General features: G+C 38.3%; 1 protein-coding gene across 1 annotated transcript; it reads left to right on the top strand.

Moving 5' to 3' along the window:
• The first annotated feature begins 937 nt into the window (after window positions 1-937).
• Window positions 938-14,467, top strand: ZNF527 (zinc finger protein 527). The gene is made up of 5 exons (XM_082607069.1): window positions 938-1,031; window positions 2,050-2,124; window positions 3,825-3,951; window positions 4,579-4,674; window positions 12,265-14,467. The coding sequence occupies exons 2-5, from the start codon at window positions 2,092-2,094 to the stop codon at window positions 13,836-13,838; spliced, it is 1,830 nt and encodes a 609-aa protein (XP_082463195.1). The 5' UTR covers window positions 938-1,031; window positions 2,050-2,091; the 3' UTR covers window positions 13,839-14,467.
• Window positions 14,468-14,691: the final 224 nt, after the last annotated feature.

Below are 14,691 nucleotides of genomic sequence, written 5' to 3' on the forward strand. Positions count from 1 at the left end.
ATTGCTAAACTCTCTTGACCTTTCCCACGCTGTGAGGGTGAAAAATGGGGGCCCTGAGTTCTGAGGGTGTTGGAGAGGATTGTCTGTGGTCTTGGACTAGGACCCTTCTGGACATGGAACTTAACCTGGGTCTCTTTGTTGGTCCCCTTGTGAGTAACAGACCCAATCTAAAGACACTGTAGTGAAACCATCCTCATATTGGCTGCCTTTGGGGGAGGAAAGCCCAACCTGAAAGCCCAGTCTTCCTCTCCTTAGGCCTTGGAGTTTGAGATTTTAGGTTTGTGCTTGTCAAAACTCTTCCATGTTTGGTGCTGAGAGAGGCTGATCCATGGCTCTTTTTCTTACATACCAAGTGAACTAAGTGTTTGGTTCTGACTTCACGTAATAAAGAAAAATGCTCTCATTTCCTTTTCAACTGTGTGTGTAAAATCTAAGTGGCAATAAGGGTGGCACTTCTCTGTGCCAGGAGTTGGCTCAAGCAATCTTGACAGTGAGGAAAGGTTCTGACAGTTGGGTTGATTTGCCCAAGGTCACGTAGCCAATGAGGAAAGGAGTGGAGAGTCAGTGTGTGTCTGGGGGTCTATATAAAGCACAGTCTTTCCCAACACCTTTCAGAGACTGATGGTTCATCTCAGACTTGAAAAGTATTATTCAAATGATACACAGCGATTTGAAACAGCAATTTAAAAGCTATTTCTTTTATGCAGGTGCTACTTAGAGCTCCCAGGTGCTGAGAAGACTTCACTGATTCTCCTCTTGGGTTGCAAAGGCTTTTATGGACAAATTCAAGCTGCATTACAGTAAGGAAATAATTTTCTTACAGATTGAGTTGGTTAGTGCAGAGTAGCCCAGAATTAGGGGGTTGTATATCTTAAATTCTAAGTCAAACACAACTATCTTTGTTTTCAGAGTGAAGAAATATTGGCTCTGAGAAGACAAGGAACTTGTTTCAGGCTGTGCAGTTTCTTGTTGGTTTGGTATTGAAATTTGTCAATGTTTGCCTCAGGCTGAATTTCTGTGGAGTAATAGAGGTAACACCTGCCGCCTCCGACTATGCTTCTCTAAAAAACATATAGCATTGATTTCTCAGGTTATGTTGAATATTTCCCATACAAACATTGTGGTCTCTTGAAAGAGGACCAGTTTTTGAGCCACACTGCAGTTTGACTCTTATGACTTTGAGTTAGCTGTTTAAGCTTTTTGAACCTCAATTTCACTTGGTGGTAAAATGGGGATAATAATACCTACCTTTGCAGTTTTGTGAAGATTAAATAAGGTAATGACATACACAACATGTGTAACATTGCTATTTATATTACAGGAGCCACGGTAAGATTTCTTTATTTGTTTATCAAATATGTTTTTAGCACTCACAATAGTTCTGGCATTATTCTAGCACTAGAGATATACCAGTGAACCCAACAAATGCCGGCCGTCTTAAATCTTATACTATTGTTTGGGAAGACAACAGTTAGCAGAAAAAAAAGTAACATGTCTAATGACGTTAAATGCTAAGAAGAAAAATAAATCAAGATAAGGAAAAATAATAACTGGGAGGGAGATTCCCTTTAGGTAGAATAGAGAGGTCCTTCCAATGTTGTTAACAGTTGAGCACAGATAAGAATGAAGAGAGGAAATGTGCCTTGTCCAGGCAGAAGGAAAAGCCAATGCCACAGCCTTGAAAAAGGAGTGTGGACAGTGTTTGAGGAACTATGAGGAAAGCTGTATGCCTGGAGTAGGGTGAATAAGGGAGAGAAGAGTGGGAAATGAGGTCTAAGGGGCAGCCAGGGCTAGATCATAAATTGTCTTATTGGCGATAGGATGGACTTTAGATTTTGTTGAGTTCAGGCTGTGTGTCCTTAATATCAGTCAGGACTTCAGGGGTTAAGTTCAGCTTTAGCCTTTTTTCTCAGATCTTGGAACAGAGTAGGGCTGGTCCATGTAAAGAAACTAGGGACCATAAAGGGGCAAAAAACTCTGTGAGTCTCAGATCAGCAACATAGGGCTGCTCTGCCATTTTTTTTTTCTTGTTTAACTCTCCCTTCTCAGGACTTTGTTCTCCAAAAGAGAAAATTGAAGAAGGAAGGAAGAATGGCTGTTGGACTATGTAAAGCCATGTCCCAGGTAAGTTGATGTTTTCGCTTTGTTTCCAGAAATTCCACATCATTTTTCAGGACTTTGGGACCTCAGAGAGAGTCACAAGTAGCCCAGTGAGCACTCTTTTCACTTCTCTCTCTCCACTATTTGTTCATATAATCCTTCTACAAAACATTTAGTTGCTTTTTTTTACTCAGTGTTGTGCTTAAATCTATGATGGAACAGAACTTTCCCTCTTTAGATGGATCACGATTTGTTGTGTTGGAATGCAAGTGAAATAAAGGATGGAGTGTGATTATCAAATAGGGAGGTCAAGGACGGCTTTTCTGAGAAAGTGACAGTTGAGCAAGAAAAACCTGAGTGAAAGTAGGGGGTAAGTTTTGTGGAGATCCGGGGAAGAGCTTTAAAAAAGTAGAAGGAATAGCAAGTGCAAAGTTACTGTGTTGGGAGCATGTTTGATGTGTTCCAGGGATAGCAATAAGCCAGTATCCTCAGATGGAACTGTGCACTGTGAGATTAGAGCAGTAGCTGGGGACCAAATTATGCAGCCCCTTAAAAGTCATGACCAGAACTTTGATTTTTGTTCTAAAGGTGAAGGAGAACCATTGGGGTGTTTGTGATGTGATTTGATTTATGTTTTAAAAGGAAAATAAATAACAGAGAAGTAACAAGTGGAAGCAGGGAGGCCAGTCAGGAGACTGCTGCAGTAATCCAGGTGGGAGGTGATAGCTGCCTGGACCATGGTAGTGGCATTGGAGCTGGTGAGATTCTGGGTGTATATTGGAGATAGAAAATATGGGATTTGATCAGGGATTGGTTGTGGAGTATGAGAGGAAGAAAGAAATCATGAATGACTACAAAGATTTTTGACCTGGGCAATTGTGTAAATGGTCATGCCATTTACTGAGATGGGAAGACAGGGTGGGATGAGATAAGAATCAAGAATTGAGTTCTAGGGCCTCCCTGGTGGCGCAGTGGTTGAGAGTCCGCCTGCCGATGCAGGGGATACGGGTTCGTGCCCCGGTCTGGGAGGATCCTATATGCCGCGGAGCGGCTGGGCCCGTGAGCCATGGCCGCTGGGCCTGCGCGTCCGGAGCCTGTGCTCCGCAACGGGAGAGGCCACAGCAGTGAGAGGCCCGCATACCGCAAAAAGAAAAAAAAAAAAAAAAAAAAAAAAAGAATTGAGTTCTAGATATATTAAATTCGAGAGACCTGTTGGATATCCAAGTAAAGTATTGATTATATATCTAGAATTCAGGACTGGAGATGTGAATTTGAGAGTCATTAGTGTATTTAAAGCCATGGGACAGGATGAGATTATCTTGAGGGTAGGGTTGTGGCGAATGTAGATAGGAAAGAGGTCCAAGGACTGAGCTTAAGGCATTCAATATAAGAGGCTGACAAGAAGAGGAGGAACCAGCAAAAGAGACTAAGAAGGACTGATGTAGAAGGAAAACCAGGAGAGTGTGGGTCCCGTGAGTCAATAGTAGAAAGCATTTCAAGGAGATGATCGAGGGAAGGGATATGGGAACAGATGTATATGTATAACTGATTCGCTTTGTTGTAGAGCAGAAGCTAATACACCATTGTGAAGCAATTATGCTCCAATAAAGTTGTAAAAAAAAAAGGAGATGATCAACTGAGTTAAATTCTTCTGAGAGAGACTGAGGAAGATGCTAGGACCGTATGGGAGTACTTGGCAAACAGCATCTTTTAAAAAATTTCAGGGTTTGGTGACCTTCAGGGATGTGGCTCTAAATTTTTCCCAAGAGGAGTGGGAATGGCTGGACTCATCTCAGAAGGATTTGTACAGAGATGTCATGTTGGAGAACTACAGGAACTTGGTATGGCTTGGTAAGGATATGTATCCCCCATAATTCAAATCTTCCCTATGAGGTTTGCTTCCTCCATTGGGAATATCTAGGTCATCTTAAATGCTTAGCTGGATTTCTACTTCGTATTCCCAGGAAATTATTCAAAGTAGTTTCATAGAGTTATAAATGAGTATAGTTCCCTTTGCTCTAGAATGATGGTTTGGGATAGCAGCATTAGTATGGCGTGGGACTTTTTTAAATTGCAAATTATGGGGTCCCACTATAGACCTACAGAATCTGGGAATAGGCCTAATAATCTGGGTTTTAATGAGCCCTCCAAGTGGTTCTGATGCCCATTAAAATTTGAGAACCACTGTGGCTTCTGATTCAGTAGGTCTGGTTGGGGCAGCCTGAGAATTTGCATTTCTAATAAGTTCCTAGGTGATGGTTCTTCTGCTCTAGTACTTTGAGAACGGCTGCTATGAAAGAAGCTTTGTCTTTCTCATTCTCCATTCAAGCATCATTCCATTCTCTGGCCCTTCCTCTAATGTCCTTTCTTGCCTAATGACCAAGAGATTGAGTCTGAGTCTGGAAGAGCAATAGCAAGTTGATTTGTTTATCTATCTGTCTGTCTTGCTGGCTCTCATTTTTCTTCTCCTGTAAACAGGACTTTCCATTTCTAAGCCCAACATGATCTCCTTATTGGAGCAAGGGAAGGATCCTTGCATGGTGGAGAGAGAGATGTCAGATGGTCAATATGCAGGTGAGTGATGGGGAACAGGGAGGGCTGTTGTAAGGTGACAGCCCAAGTGGTCATAAGAAGACTGCCCTGCATTTGAGGAGGCTGTCCTGGGCTTCAGGGGGTCATTTCCTCTCTATTTCTATCAAGTTATATTCTCAAGAATATTTCTACCTATACCCTGAATCTTGTTCCTTTTAAGTTCTTCTTTCCCCTTTATGGACAGAGTTATATACGTTTCTAGATTTCTTTTTAGAGTTTTTATTTTTATCAAAGTTATTATCAAAGTTATGCATGCACATTGGTTGAAGAGACAAGTTGTTTTATAAGGCTTATTCCTTTAAAAAAGGAGGTCTCTTGCCCTGCTTCCCAGTTTCCCTCTCCCTAGAGGGATCCACTTTCTTTACTTTTGCAGCTTCTTTTGGTGTTTCCTTCATGTCTCCAATAAATATGTTTATGTTGCTATTTCTTGATTGTTTTTTTCAGGTTTAGATCTCATTCAATATCTTCACTAAGAAAATAAGAATTTAGTACTTTCTAATCCTGAATCCAACATGTGTGTGAGCATGCATGCGCACACACACAATTTCTGTCTTCCTATCTCACTGATATCATAATTTTTTAACTTTTATCTATTTTTTTAATTGAAGTGTAGTTGATTTACCACGTTGTGCCAATCTCTGTTGTACAGCAAAGTGACTCAGTTATACACATATGGACATTCTTTTTTTAAAATATTCTTTTCCATTATGGTCTATCACAGGATATTGAATATAGTTCCCTGTGCTATAAGTAGGACCTTGTTGTTTATCCATCCTGTATATAATAGTTTACATCTGCTAATCCCACACTCCCAGTTCTTCCCTCCCCCACCCCCTCCCTCTTGGCAACCACAAGTCTGTTCTCTATGTCTGAGTCTGTTTCTGTTTTGTAGATAGGTTCATTTGTGCCATGTTTTAGATTCAACATATAAGTGATATGGTATTTGTCTTTCTCTTTATGACTTATTATGGTAATCTCTTAGTTGCATCCATGTTGCTGCAAATAGCATTATTTCATTCATTTTTATGGCTGCGTAGTATTCCATTGTGTGTGTGTGTGTGTGTGTGTGTGTGTGTGTGTGTGTACACCACATCTTCTTTATCCTTTCATCTGTAGATGGACATTTAGGTTGTTTCCATGTCTTGGCTATTGTGAATAGTGCTGCTATGAATATAAGGGTGCATGTATCTTTTTGAATTATAGTTTTGTCCAGGTATATGCCCAGGAATGGGATTGCTGGATCATATGGTAATTCTATTTTTAGTTTTCTGAGGAACCCTCCATACTGTTTTCCATAGTGGCTGCACCAACTTACATTCCCACCAGCAGTGTAGGAGGGTTCCCTTTTCTCCACACCTTCTCCAGCATTTGTTATTTGTAGACTTTTTTTTTTTTTTTTTTTTTTTTGCGGTATGCGGGCCTCTCACTGTTGTGGCCTCTCCCGTTGCGGAGCACAGGCTCCGGATGCGCAGGCCCAGCGGCCATGGCTCACGGGCCCAGCCGCTCCGCGGTATATGGGATCCTCCCAGACCGGGGCACGAACCCGTATCCCCTGCATCGGCAGGCGGACTCTCAACCACTGCGCCACCAGGGAGGCCCTGTAGACTTTTTAATGATGGCCATTCTGACCGTTGTGAGGTGGTACCTCATTGTAGTTTTGATTTGCATTTCTCTAATAATTAGTGATGTTGAACATCTTTTCATGGGCCTGCTTGCCATCTGTATGTCTTCTTTGGAGAAATGTCTATTAAGGTCTTCTGCCCATTTTTCGATTGAGTTGTTTGTTTTTTTGTTGTTGAGTTGCATGAGCTGTTTGTATATTTTGGAGATTAAGCCCTTGTCGCATCATTTGCAAACATTTTCTCCCATTCCATAGGTTGTCTTTTGGGGGTTTTTTATGGTTTCCTTTGCTGTGCAAAAGCTTGTAAGTTTGGTTAGGTCCCATACCAATATCTTAATTTTTATTGAACCACTGTTCAGTGTTTACATTATTATGGCTATTAAGTGCTAGTCGTAGCTGTGCTGTGCATATACCAAGATTACTTTTTCTGTACTTTTTATTTTTCTTGGCATTAATAATTATCTGGGGTTTTGTCTGTTTTTTTCCCCTTAGTTTTCTATATACATATTCCTAACTCAATTCTTAACTCCTGATCAATTGTTTAAATCTCTTATGACACAGACACATTAGGCTATCTATTGATTTTACCTTCTTGGAGAAGTCTCTCCAGAGTCTTCAGATATGCTTCACTCTAGACAAATGGCTCATTACATTTGCTTGCATTCTATTTGGGTTTATCTAACGTTTTCTCATGGTTAGATTGAGGTAGTGCATTTTTGAAAAGAGTGCCACAGAAATAATGTTGTATCCTTCTCAGTGAGTGCATCATACCAAAGGATTGATAATATTGATATATCTTGTTATCAGTGATGTTAATTTTCATCACTTGGTGAAGGTGGTATCTGCCTGGTTTCTCCATTGTAAAGTTACTATTTTTCTATTTATAATTAATAAATGTTTGGGGAAGATACTTGATACTATTCAGTTTCTTCTGAAACTTTTGCCCACTAATTTTAGCATCCACGGCCCAGTGTTGACATTTTTATTTCCTTCTTTTATTTACACATATTAACTAGGATTGTTCTTTCTGGAAGAGCTGTTTCATCTCTCCCATTTGTTTATATATTAAAATATTTCTTCATATTTATGGAATGATGGGTTTTTTTTTCCTATGAGTTAAAACTACTGTGTCATTATTTTGTTGCTCAAAGCGTTCCAGCTTTGACCATTGAGATCTTCTCCAAGTTGGTTCCTGTGACCTTTTAACATGCCCCACTTCGTGGTTCCAGGTGTTCCAGGTTCATCTTGTTTTCCTTTCCCCAGCCTTAAATCAACCACTTCTCCAAGGAGCTCTGGTTCCTTTTATTGGGAAATGATGTTTAGAAACCAAGGTCTGGGTACTAGGTGTACTTATTGCTACTGGAAGTGATTTCTTCTAGGCCCTCACAGCAGATTGAGCTGGAAAATATATGTATGTATACCAACACACACTTTTAGACAGACACACACTTCTATATTTTTTTTTTTTTTTTTTCCCCGTACGCGGGCCTCTCACTGTTGTGGCCTCTCCCGTTGCGGAGCACAGGCTCCGGATGCGCAGGCTCAGCGGCCATGGCTCACGGGCCCAGCCGCTCCGCGGCATATGGGATCCTCCCAGACCGGGGCACGAACCCGTATCCCCTGCATCGGCAGGCGGACTCTCAACCACTGCGCCACCAGGGAGGCCCGCACACTTCTATATTTATTTCTGCCTTTATTTTTTTTAAATATATTAAACTATTGGTTTATATTGATACCTTGATTTTAGTCCTACCCTCCACAGGGTTTATCATAGCCTTTGTCCTTTACTTATTTGTAATTCTTCTCCTGACAGTGAGAAGCAAAGTATTTAATTATTTCCTCCATTTAAGTGTACACACAAAGTAGTTTCAGAATTTCTAACCTATTCCTCTGTGGGAAATAAATTTACTAAGTAGATTACATTATTTGTATTTAGGTACAAATGTACTTTTTTAGTCTTAAGTATTCAGTCAAAAACTATTTTCCAGAGTTACTTAGGTTAGTTCTTCTAGATTCATTTGTTTCTGTTGATTCCTACTACATCCTGGTTGATTTTACTTTTTTTTTTTTTTTGAATCTGAAACATTACTATGCTCCTAAGAATCAGACCTTTACAAGAATGTATCCTCAGAAAAGTGTTGCTCCCTCCTCATCCTTACTGTCTTGTTTCTGTTGCCTACTTCTTCCTGCCCCTTTCTTACCCACCCCTTGTAGATCACCAGTCTTTATTTTCAGGTTTGTCCTTTTTATGTTTCTTTTGCACAAATGAGCAGATATACCTGTAGATTTGCATTTGCTCTTTTCACTTAGCTATAATGACATGGTTTGAACTGCGAGGGTCCACTTATATGTGAATTTTTTCAATAAATACTTACTACACGATCTGAGGTAGGTTGAATCCATGGATGCTGAACTGCAGATTCGGAGGGCTGACTGTAAAGTTATACCCGTAGCACCTGCATTGTTCAGGGGTCAGCTGTACAGGAGATCCCTCCATATGAGTTCACGGAGAGCTTCCTCATTTTTCTAACAGCTGCAGAATACTCCATTCTGTGGATGTTATGGTAATTTATTGAATATAATGTGTGAACACTTAGGATGTTTGCAGTAGTTTACAATTACAGACAATGCTTCAATAAATAACCTTGTAAATATGTATGTTCCTGTTGTTGAGGCTTTATTTTCAGGGTTGTTTCATAGATGTAGGATTGCTAAGTAAGTGCATATGTAGTTTAGGAATTGCCAAATTCCTCCCCAAAAAGGTTGTACCTGTCTGCTTTTTGTATTAATTTCTTATGGCTGCTATAACAAATTACCACAAATTTAGTGGCTGAAAGCAACACAAGTTTATTATCATATAGCCCTGGATCCAGGTCAGAAGTTCAAAATGGGTCTTACAAGGCTAAAATCAAGATGTTGGCAGCCTGCCTTCCTTCTGAAGGCCCTCGGGGAGAATCTGTTTCTTGCCTTTTTATGCTTTCTTTAGGGCCTTTATCATCTGTTTATTTTCAACTTTGTAAAATCACCTTGTTTTAAACGTGAGCTTTATATGCAGTATATAATTGAGTTTTGCTTTGTGAACCAATCTGGATACCATTTCAGTTTAATAGGTGAAAGTCCAACCATGGTTTTGATATGTTTGGGCTTAATTCTGTACATTGTTTTGTGTTATATTTTCTGATTTTTACAGTTTTTAAAAAAGACTTTAGCTTGTCTGTTTTCCTAGGCTTTTTTTTTGGTCGTGTAATACTATAGTTTTTATAATAATTAGGAAGATTCTTCTTTTGTTCTAGTGCCTTCACGGTTATAGTCCTCTGTTTCTTTAGACAGTATTTATTCCTTCTATTACTTGATTGGTCAGCTTTAAAAACTAGCCTTTGATTTTTTTACCTCTTACAGATGCGTCAATAAGTAGCCTTATTATACTCCCCACCTTCTTTTCCCAAATTTTGTTACTTGTATGCTTTTTACATTGTCCAGGCATATTATATTTACATGCTCTTGTGTCACATTTATCCCAACCTTTCCTTTTGTCTTAATTCTGTAGTTATATATATTTAGTGTTTCCACTAGGTCATTTTGCTGAAATTTCTCTGGACATCTCTGGATTGGCTGAAATCTGCTCTCTAGCAGTTTCCTCAAAAAGAGTTCATGCAAGCAATGTCCCCCTACGCTCTACCTTGTTCATAATTGGCCATTCTTTCCTTAAGTTGCTTATAGTATAGTATTGGTGTTGAATGTTGTTACAAAGAAGTCTGATGCCAGCTTGATACTTTCCCTTTATGTATAAGTGCCTTTATATTTTGTTCTGATCTCCTAGATGGGTACAGGTTAGGGTATGGCTACAGGTTAGGGTTAGGGTATGGGTTAGGGTATGGTTTAGGGTTAGGGTATGGGTTAGGGTTAGGGTACGGGTTAGGGTATGGGTTAGGGTACACTTTAGGGTTAGGGTATTTATTAAACCTCTCCCACTCTCCAGATATCACTTAGCATGTAAAGGTATATTATTCGGGGTCCAGCCATGGCGAAGACTTTAGACACTAGGATAAGAGAAAGAACACACACATTATAAATAAATCACATTAGGATTTTGTTTTAAACCTGTACATTAAAATACTAGTGCTTAGGAAATCTAATGGAGGCAGAAGCAGTAAAGGGTAGTTTTATGGGAATAACATCACAGATTTTCTGTAGAATACACAGATTTTGACTGGTTAGAGAGTCAAGGAGGAATGCTTTTGTTCTGAAGACATAAACCCTCTTCTAAATTGAGCTGTTATTGGAAGTTAGAAATTTTTTGTTGCTGTTGTATTGCTTTGTGTTTTCATGATTATTCTGCTTGCATCTCCCTTGTTAAACCTTTGATTTGGGGAAGAGTGCCATTACTGGAAATGATTTTACAGAATTATTCTCAAAAACAAAAGGAAATGGTTCTCACCTAAATATTAGGCAATAATCTCTATACTGGTGTACTAACAGAACTATGATTCAGGGATAATAAAATAATTCTATGAAATGTAATTAAACACACAATATATTTTTTCTTTTAAATTTCCATTGTTACTTTTTTAAAGTACAATTATAATTCAAGTTCTTTGTAACAAGTGAAATTTTAAAAGATTAAAGGAAAACATAATATTTTACGACTTGCCATCCTTTCCCACTCCCTGAAACGACCAGCATAATGTGTAGCTTTCTCATTTTATCCAGGTCTTCTATACATCTGGAACATCATGTTTCTCACTGTAGAAAAACAGATTTAGGTCTCACAATTTTTTTTTTTTTTTTTTTTGGTGGTACGCGGGCCTCTCACTGTTGTGGCCTCTCCCGTTGCGGAGCACAGGCTCCGGACGCGCAGGCTCAGCAGCCATGGCTCACCTTTCATTTTAAAGTCATTTTATCAGGACATGTTTTAGTCTTGACCATTTTGGGTCACTTTTTCCTGGTAGATATGTTCTCTATCAGGATGGAGAGTCAAGTTTTTATTTCTGGAAATATTTTTTTCTTTTTTTACTGATGAGGTTAAAAATATAGGAAAGTATAGAGAATAATATAATAATATTGTTAAGGATTTCCTATTGATGAACAATTTTTGTATTTCTGAATTACATACTTCATCATGTATATTATTTATTTAATATACTGCTTGATTCAATTTTTAGTATTTAAGAATTTTGCCTGTTATCCATGAGATTGGTATGATATAAGAACAGTGAAATAGATCAGTGGAACAGTGAAGAATGTACAAAAATACACCCATGTATATATGAGAATTTAGTATTAGATAAAGGTAGTTTTTCAAATTAGTGGTGTAAAAAGATTTTCTTAAAATTTAAGGATAATATTTGTATAATATTGGGTTTTGGAAAGTCTTTCTTAAAATGACATAAAGGCCAGGCTCTATAATGGAAAAATTGAAAGAATTGAGTTAATACAAATTTTTAAAAAATTTTATCAGAAGCATTATAAATTAAGATGACATGTGACAATAAAATTATAAATGAAGATGACAGGTGATTTGAGGGAGAAAATGCTCATAAAACCTTAATGTCTTAAATTTATAATGACTTCTATAAACCACTTAAAAGAAATGCCAGTATAATTAAAATATATGCCAAGTACCTGAATAAGGAATTCACCAAAGAAGAAACCACAAAATATATAAAAGGTACATAAATATATATGAAAATGCTCAATTTTATAATCATAGAATTGCAAATTAAAACAATAATGAGGTAAGGGCAAATATTTTTAGAATGATGTTAGCCAGTGTGAATGAGTTCAAAGACATATTTCATGTTGCTGACAGGAATGTAACTTGATAAAAAAAAGTCAGAACCATGACTTTCTCCCCTCTTTCCCCCAAGTAAATTCTTTAATTTCTTCTATAACAGTTTTCTTTCTCCTTGGAAAGGTAAAAAGGAGACATTTGCTTTCTTGATATTTTTCAGAATGGGACTCTTTGTATGAAATCAAGGCATTATCTCCAAAATGGTACATTGATGAAGAGGAAATATCCCAGGGGATGATAATGGAAAGACTTACAAGTTATGGCCTTGAATCCTCCAGTTTCAGAGAAGCCTGGAAATATGAGGGTGAATTTGAGCAGCATCAGGGAAATCAGGAGAGTCATTTCAGGCAAGTGACAACTCTTAAGGAAATCTCTGCCATGAAAAGAGACAATGAATATAATAATTCTGAGAGAAATGTTTTCTTGAACTCAGTACTTTTAACACAACAGAGAGTTCCCACAGTAGAGCAAGTACATAAATTTGATGTTTATGATAAAATGTTCCCCCCAAATTCAGTTCTAACTGAACATAAAAGACTACATGCTGAGAAGGAATCTTTGATAGGTAATGAATGTGAAGAATTCAACCAGAGTACATACCTTAGTAAAGATGCAGAAATTCCTCCTGGGGAGAAACGTTATGAAAGTAATGATTTTTCAGATCTCTTAAGTTTCCACTCATTACTTACTCAACATCACAAAACTCATCTTGGAAAATTATCTCATGGATACATTGAATGTGGTGCTGCCTTTAGCTGTTATTCATTCTTTACTCAACCTCAGAGGATTCACAGTAGAGAGAAACCATATGCATGCAATGACTGTGGAAAAGCCTTTAGCCATGACTTCTTTCTCAGTGAGCATCAGAGAGCTCATACTGGGGAGAAACCATATGAATGTAAGGAATGTAACAAAGCTTTCAGACAGAGTGCACACCTTGCTCAACATCAGAGAATCCACACTGGAGAGAAACCCTTTGCATGCGGTCAATGTGGGAAGGCCTTTAGCCGTTATGCCTTCCTTGTGGAACATCAGAGAATTCACACAGGAGAGAAACCATATGAATGTAAGGAATGTAACAAAGCCTTCAGACAGAGTGCACACCTTAATCAACATCAGAGAATTCACACTGGAGAGAAACCCTATGAATGTAATCAATGTGGAAAAGCCTTCAGCAGACGCATAGCCCTTACTCTGCATCAAAGAATTCACACAGGAGAGAAACCCTTTAAATGTAATGAATGTGGAAAGACCTTTGGCTATCGCTCACACCTTAATCAACATCAGAGAATTCACACTGGTGAAAAGCCCTATGAGTGCATCAAATGTGGGAAGTTTTTTAGGACTGACTCACAACTTAATCGACATCATAGAATTCATACTGGAGAGAGACCTTTTGAATGCAGTAAATGTGGGAAAGCCTTCAGTGATGCTTTAGTTCTAATTCATCATAAGAGAAGTCATGCAGGAGAGAAACCCTATGAATGTAACAAATGTGGGAAGGCCTTCAGTTGTGGCTCATACCTTAATCAACATCAGAGAATTCATACTGGAGAGAAACCTTATGAATGTAATGAATGTGGGAAGGCTTTCCATCAGATCTTGTCCCTTAGGCTACACCAGAGAATTCATGCTGGAGAAAAACCCTATAACTGTAATGAATGTGGGAACAATTTTAGCTGTGCTTCAGCTCTTCGACGACATCAGAAAATTCATAATAGAGAAACTCTCTGATTATGTATAACAAGTATAAGAAAGAAAACATGTAGTCACCATTCAGTCCTTATTAAATAAATATCAGTGAGTTCTTCAGTTAGTAATTCTATGAATGTAGTACCTATGGAGAAGCCTTCAGTTCATGAGCATCCCTTATTTGAAATAGCCTGAGTGGTAGACATCTGTTACTTTGGGATCTGTTCTGTACCCTGTTTGAGACTTACCTCACCCTCAATGCATATAATTCGGATGAAATTGTTTAATCAGGGAGAGCAGTAGATTGGTCATAGGCAGGTCAATTATTTTCTTCAACCTCATGATAGATAAGGGATTTACAAATGGCCCTGTCTAGACCAGTAGAGTCCTAGGGGGTTATTATTATGGGCAGTAAGAAAAGATTTTTCCCCCACCCCAGAATTGCAAGTTTCAAGGATTTAGTAAGGTTAAAAACTCACCAGTAGCCTTTTTGCCACCACATGAAGAAAACCTTCCCAGGATAAATCTAACACAAAGGAAAACTGAGGTCAGAGACAGAAATCTGAGGATGCTGTTTGATCTTCTGGATCCAGTCATGTTTGAAGTCTACACCATCTTTTACTTTTTCATTTTTGTGATCCAATAAATTTTCTTTTTTCTGCTTATGTTAATTTGACTTGGGTTTTTGCCTCTTGGAATCAGAGTCCTGACTCATACACCCATGTTTGCTACACATGTGAGAAAGCCTTAATCTTTTATATGGCATAATTGTTTATCCTGAGGATAAGCCTCATAACAAGTATATGAAAGTTAAATACACAGCCTTCATAAAGCTGAGAGATCGTTACATTTTATTTGTTGATAAAAACTAATTTAGTATTCATTAGTCTGTTTC

The sequence above is a fragment of the Mesoplodon mirus genome (genome assembly GCF_964341445.2).
Source record: "Mesoplodon mirus genome assembly, chromosome: 19".
Classification (NCBI taxonomy): Eukaryota; Metazoa; Chordata; class Mammalia; order Artiodactyla; family Ziphiidae; genus Mesoplodon; species Mesoplodon mirus.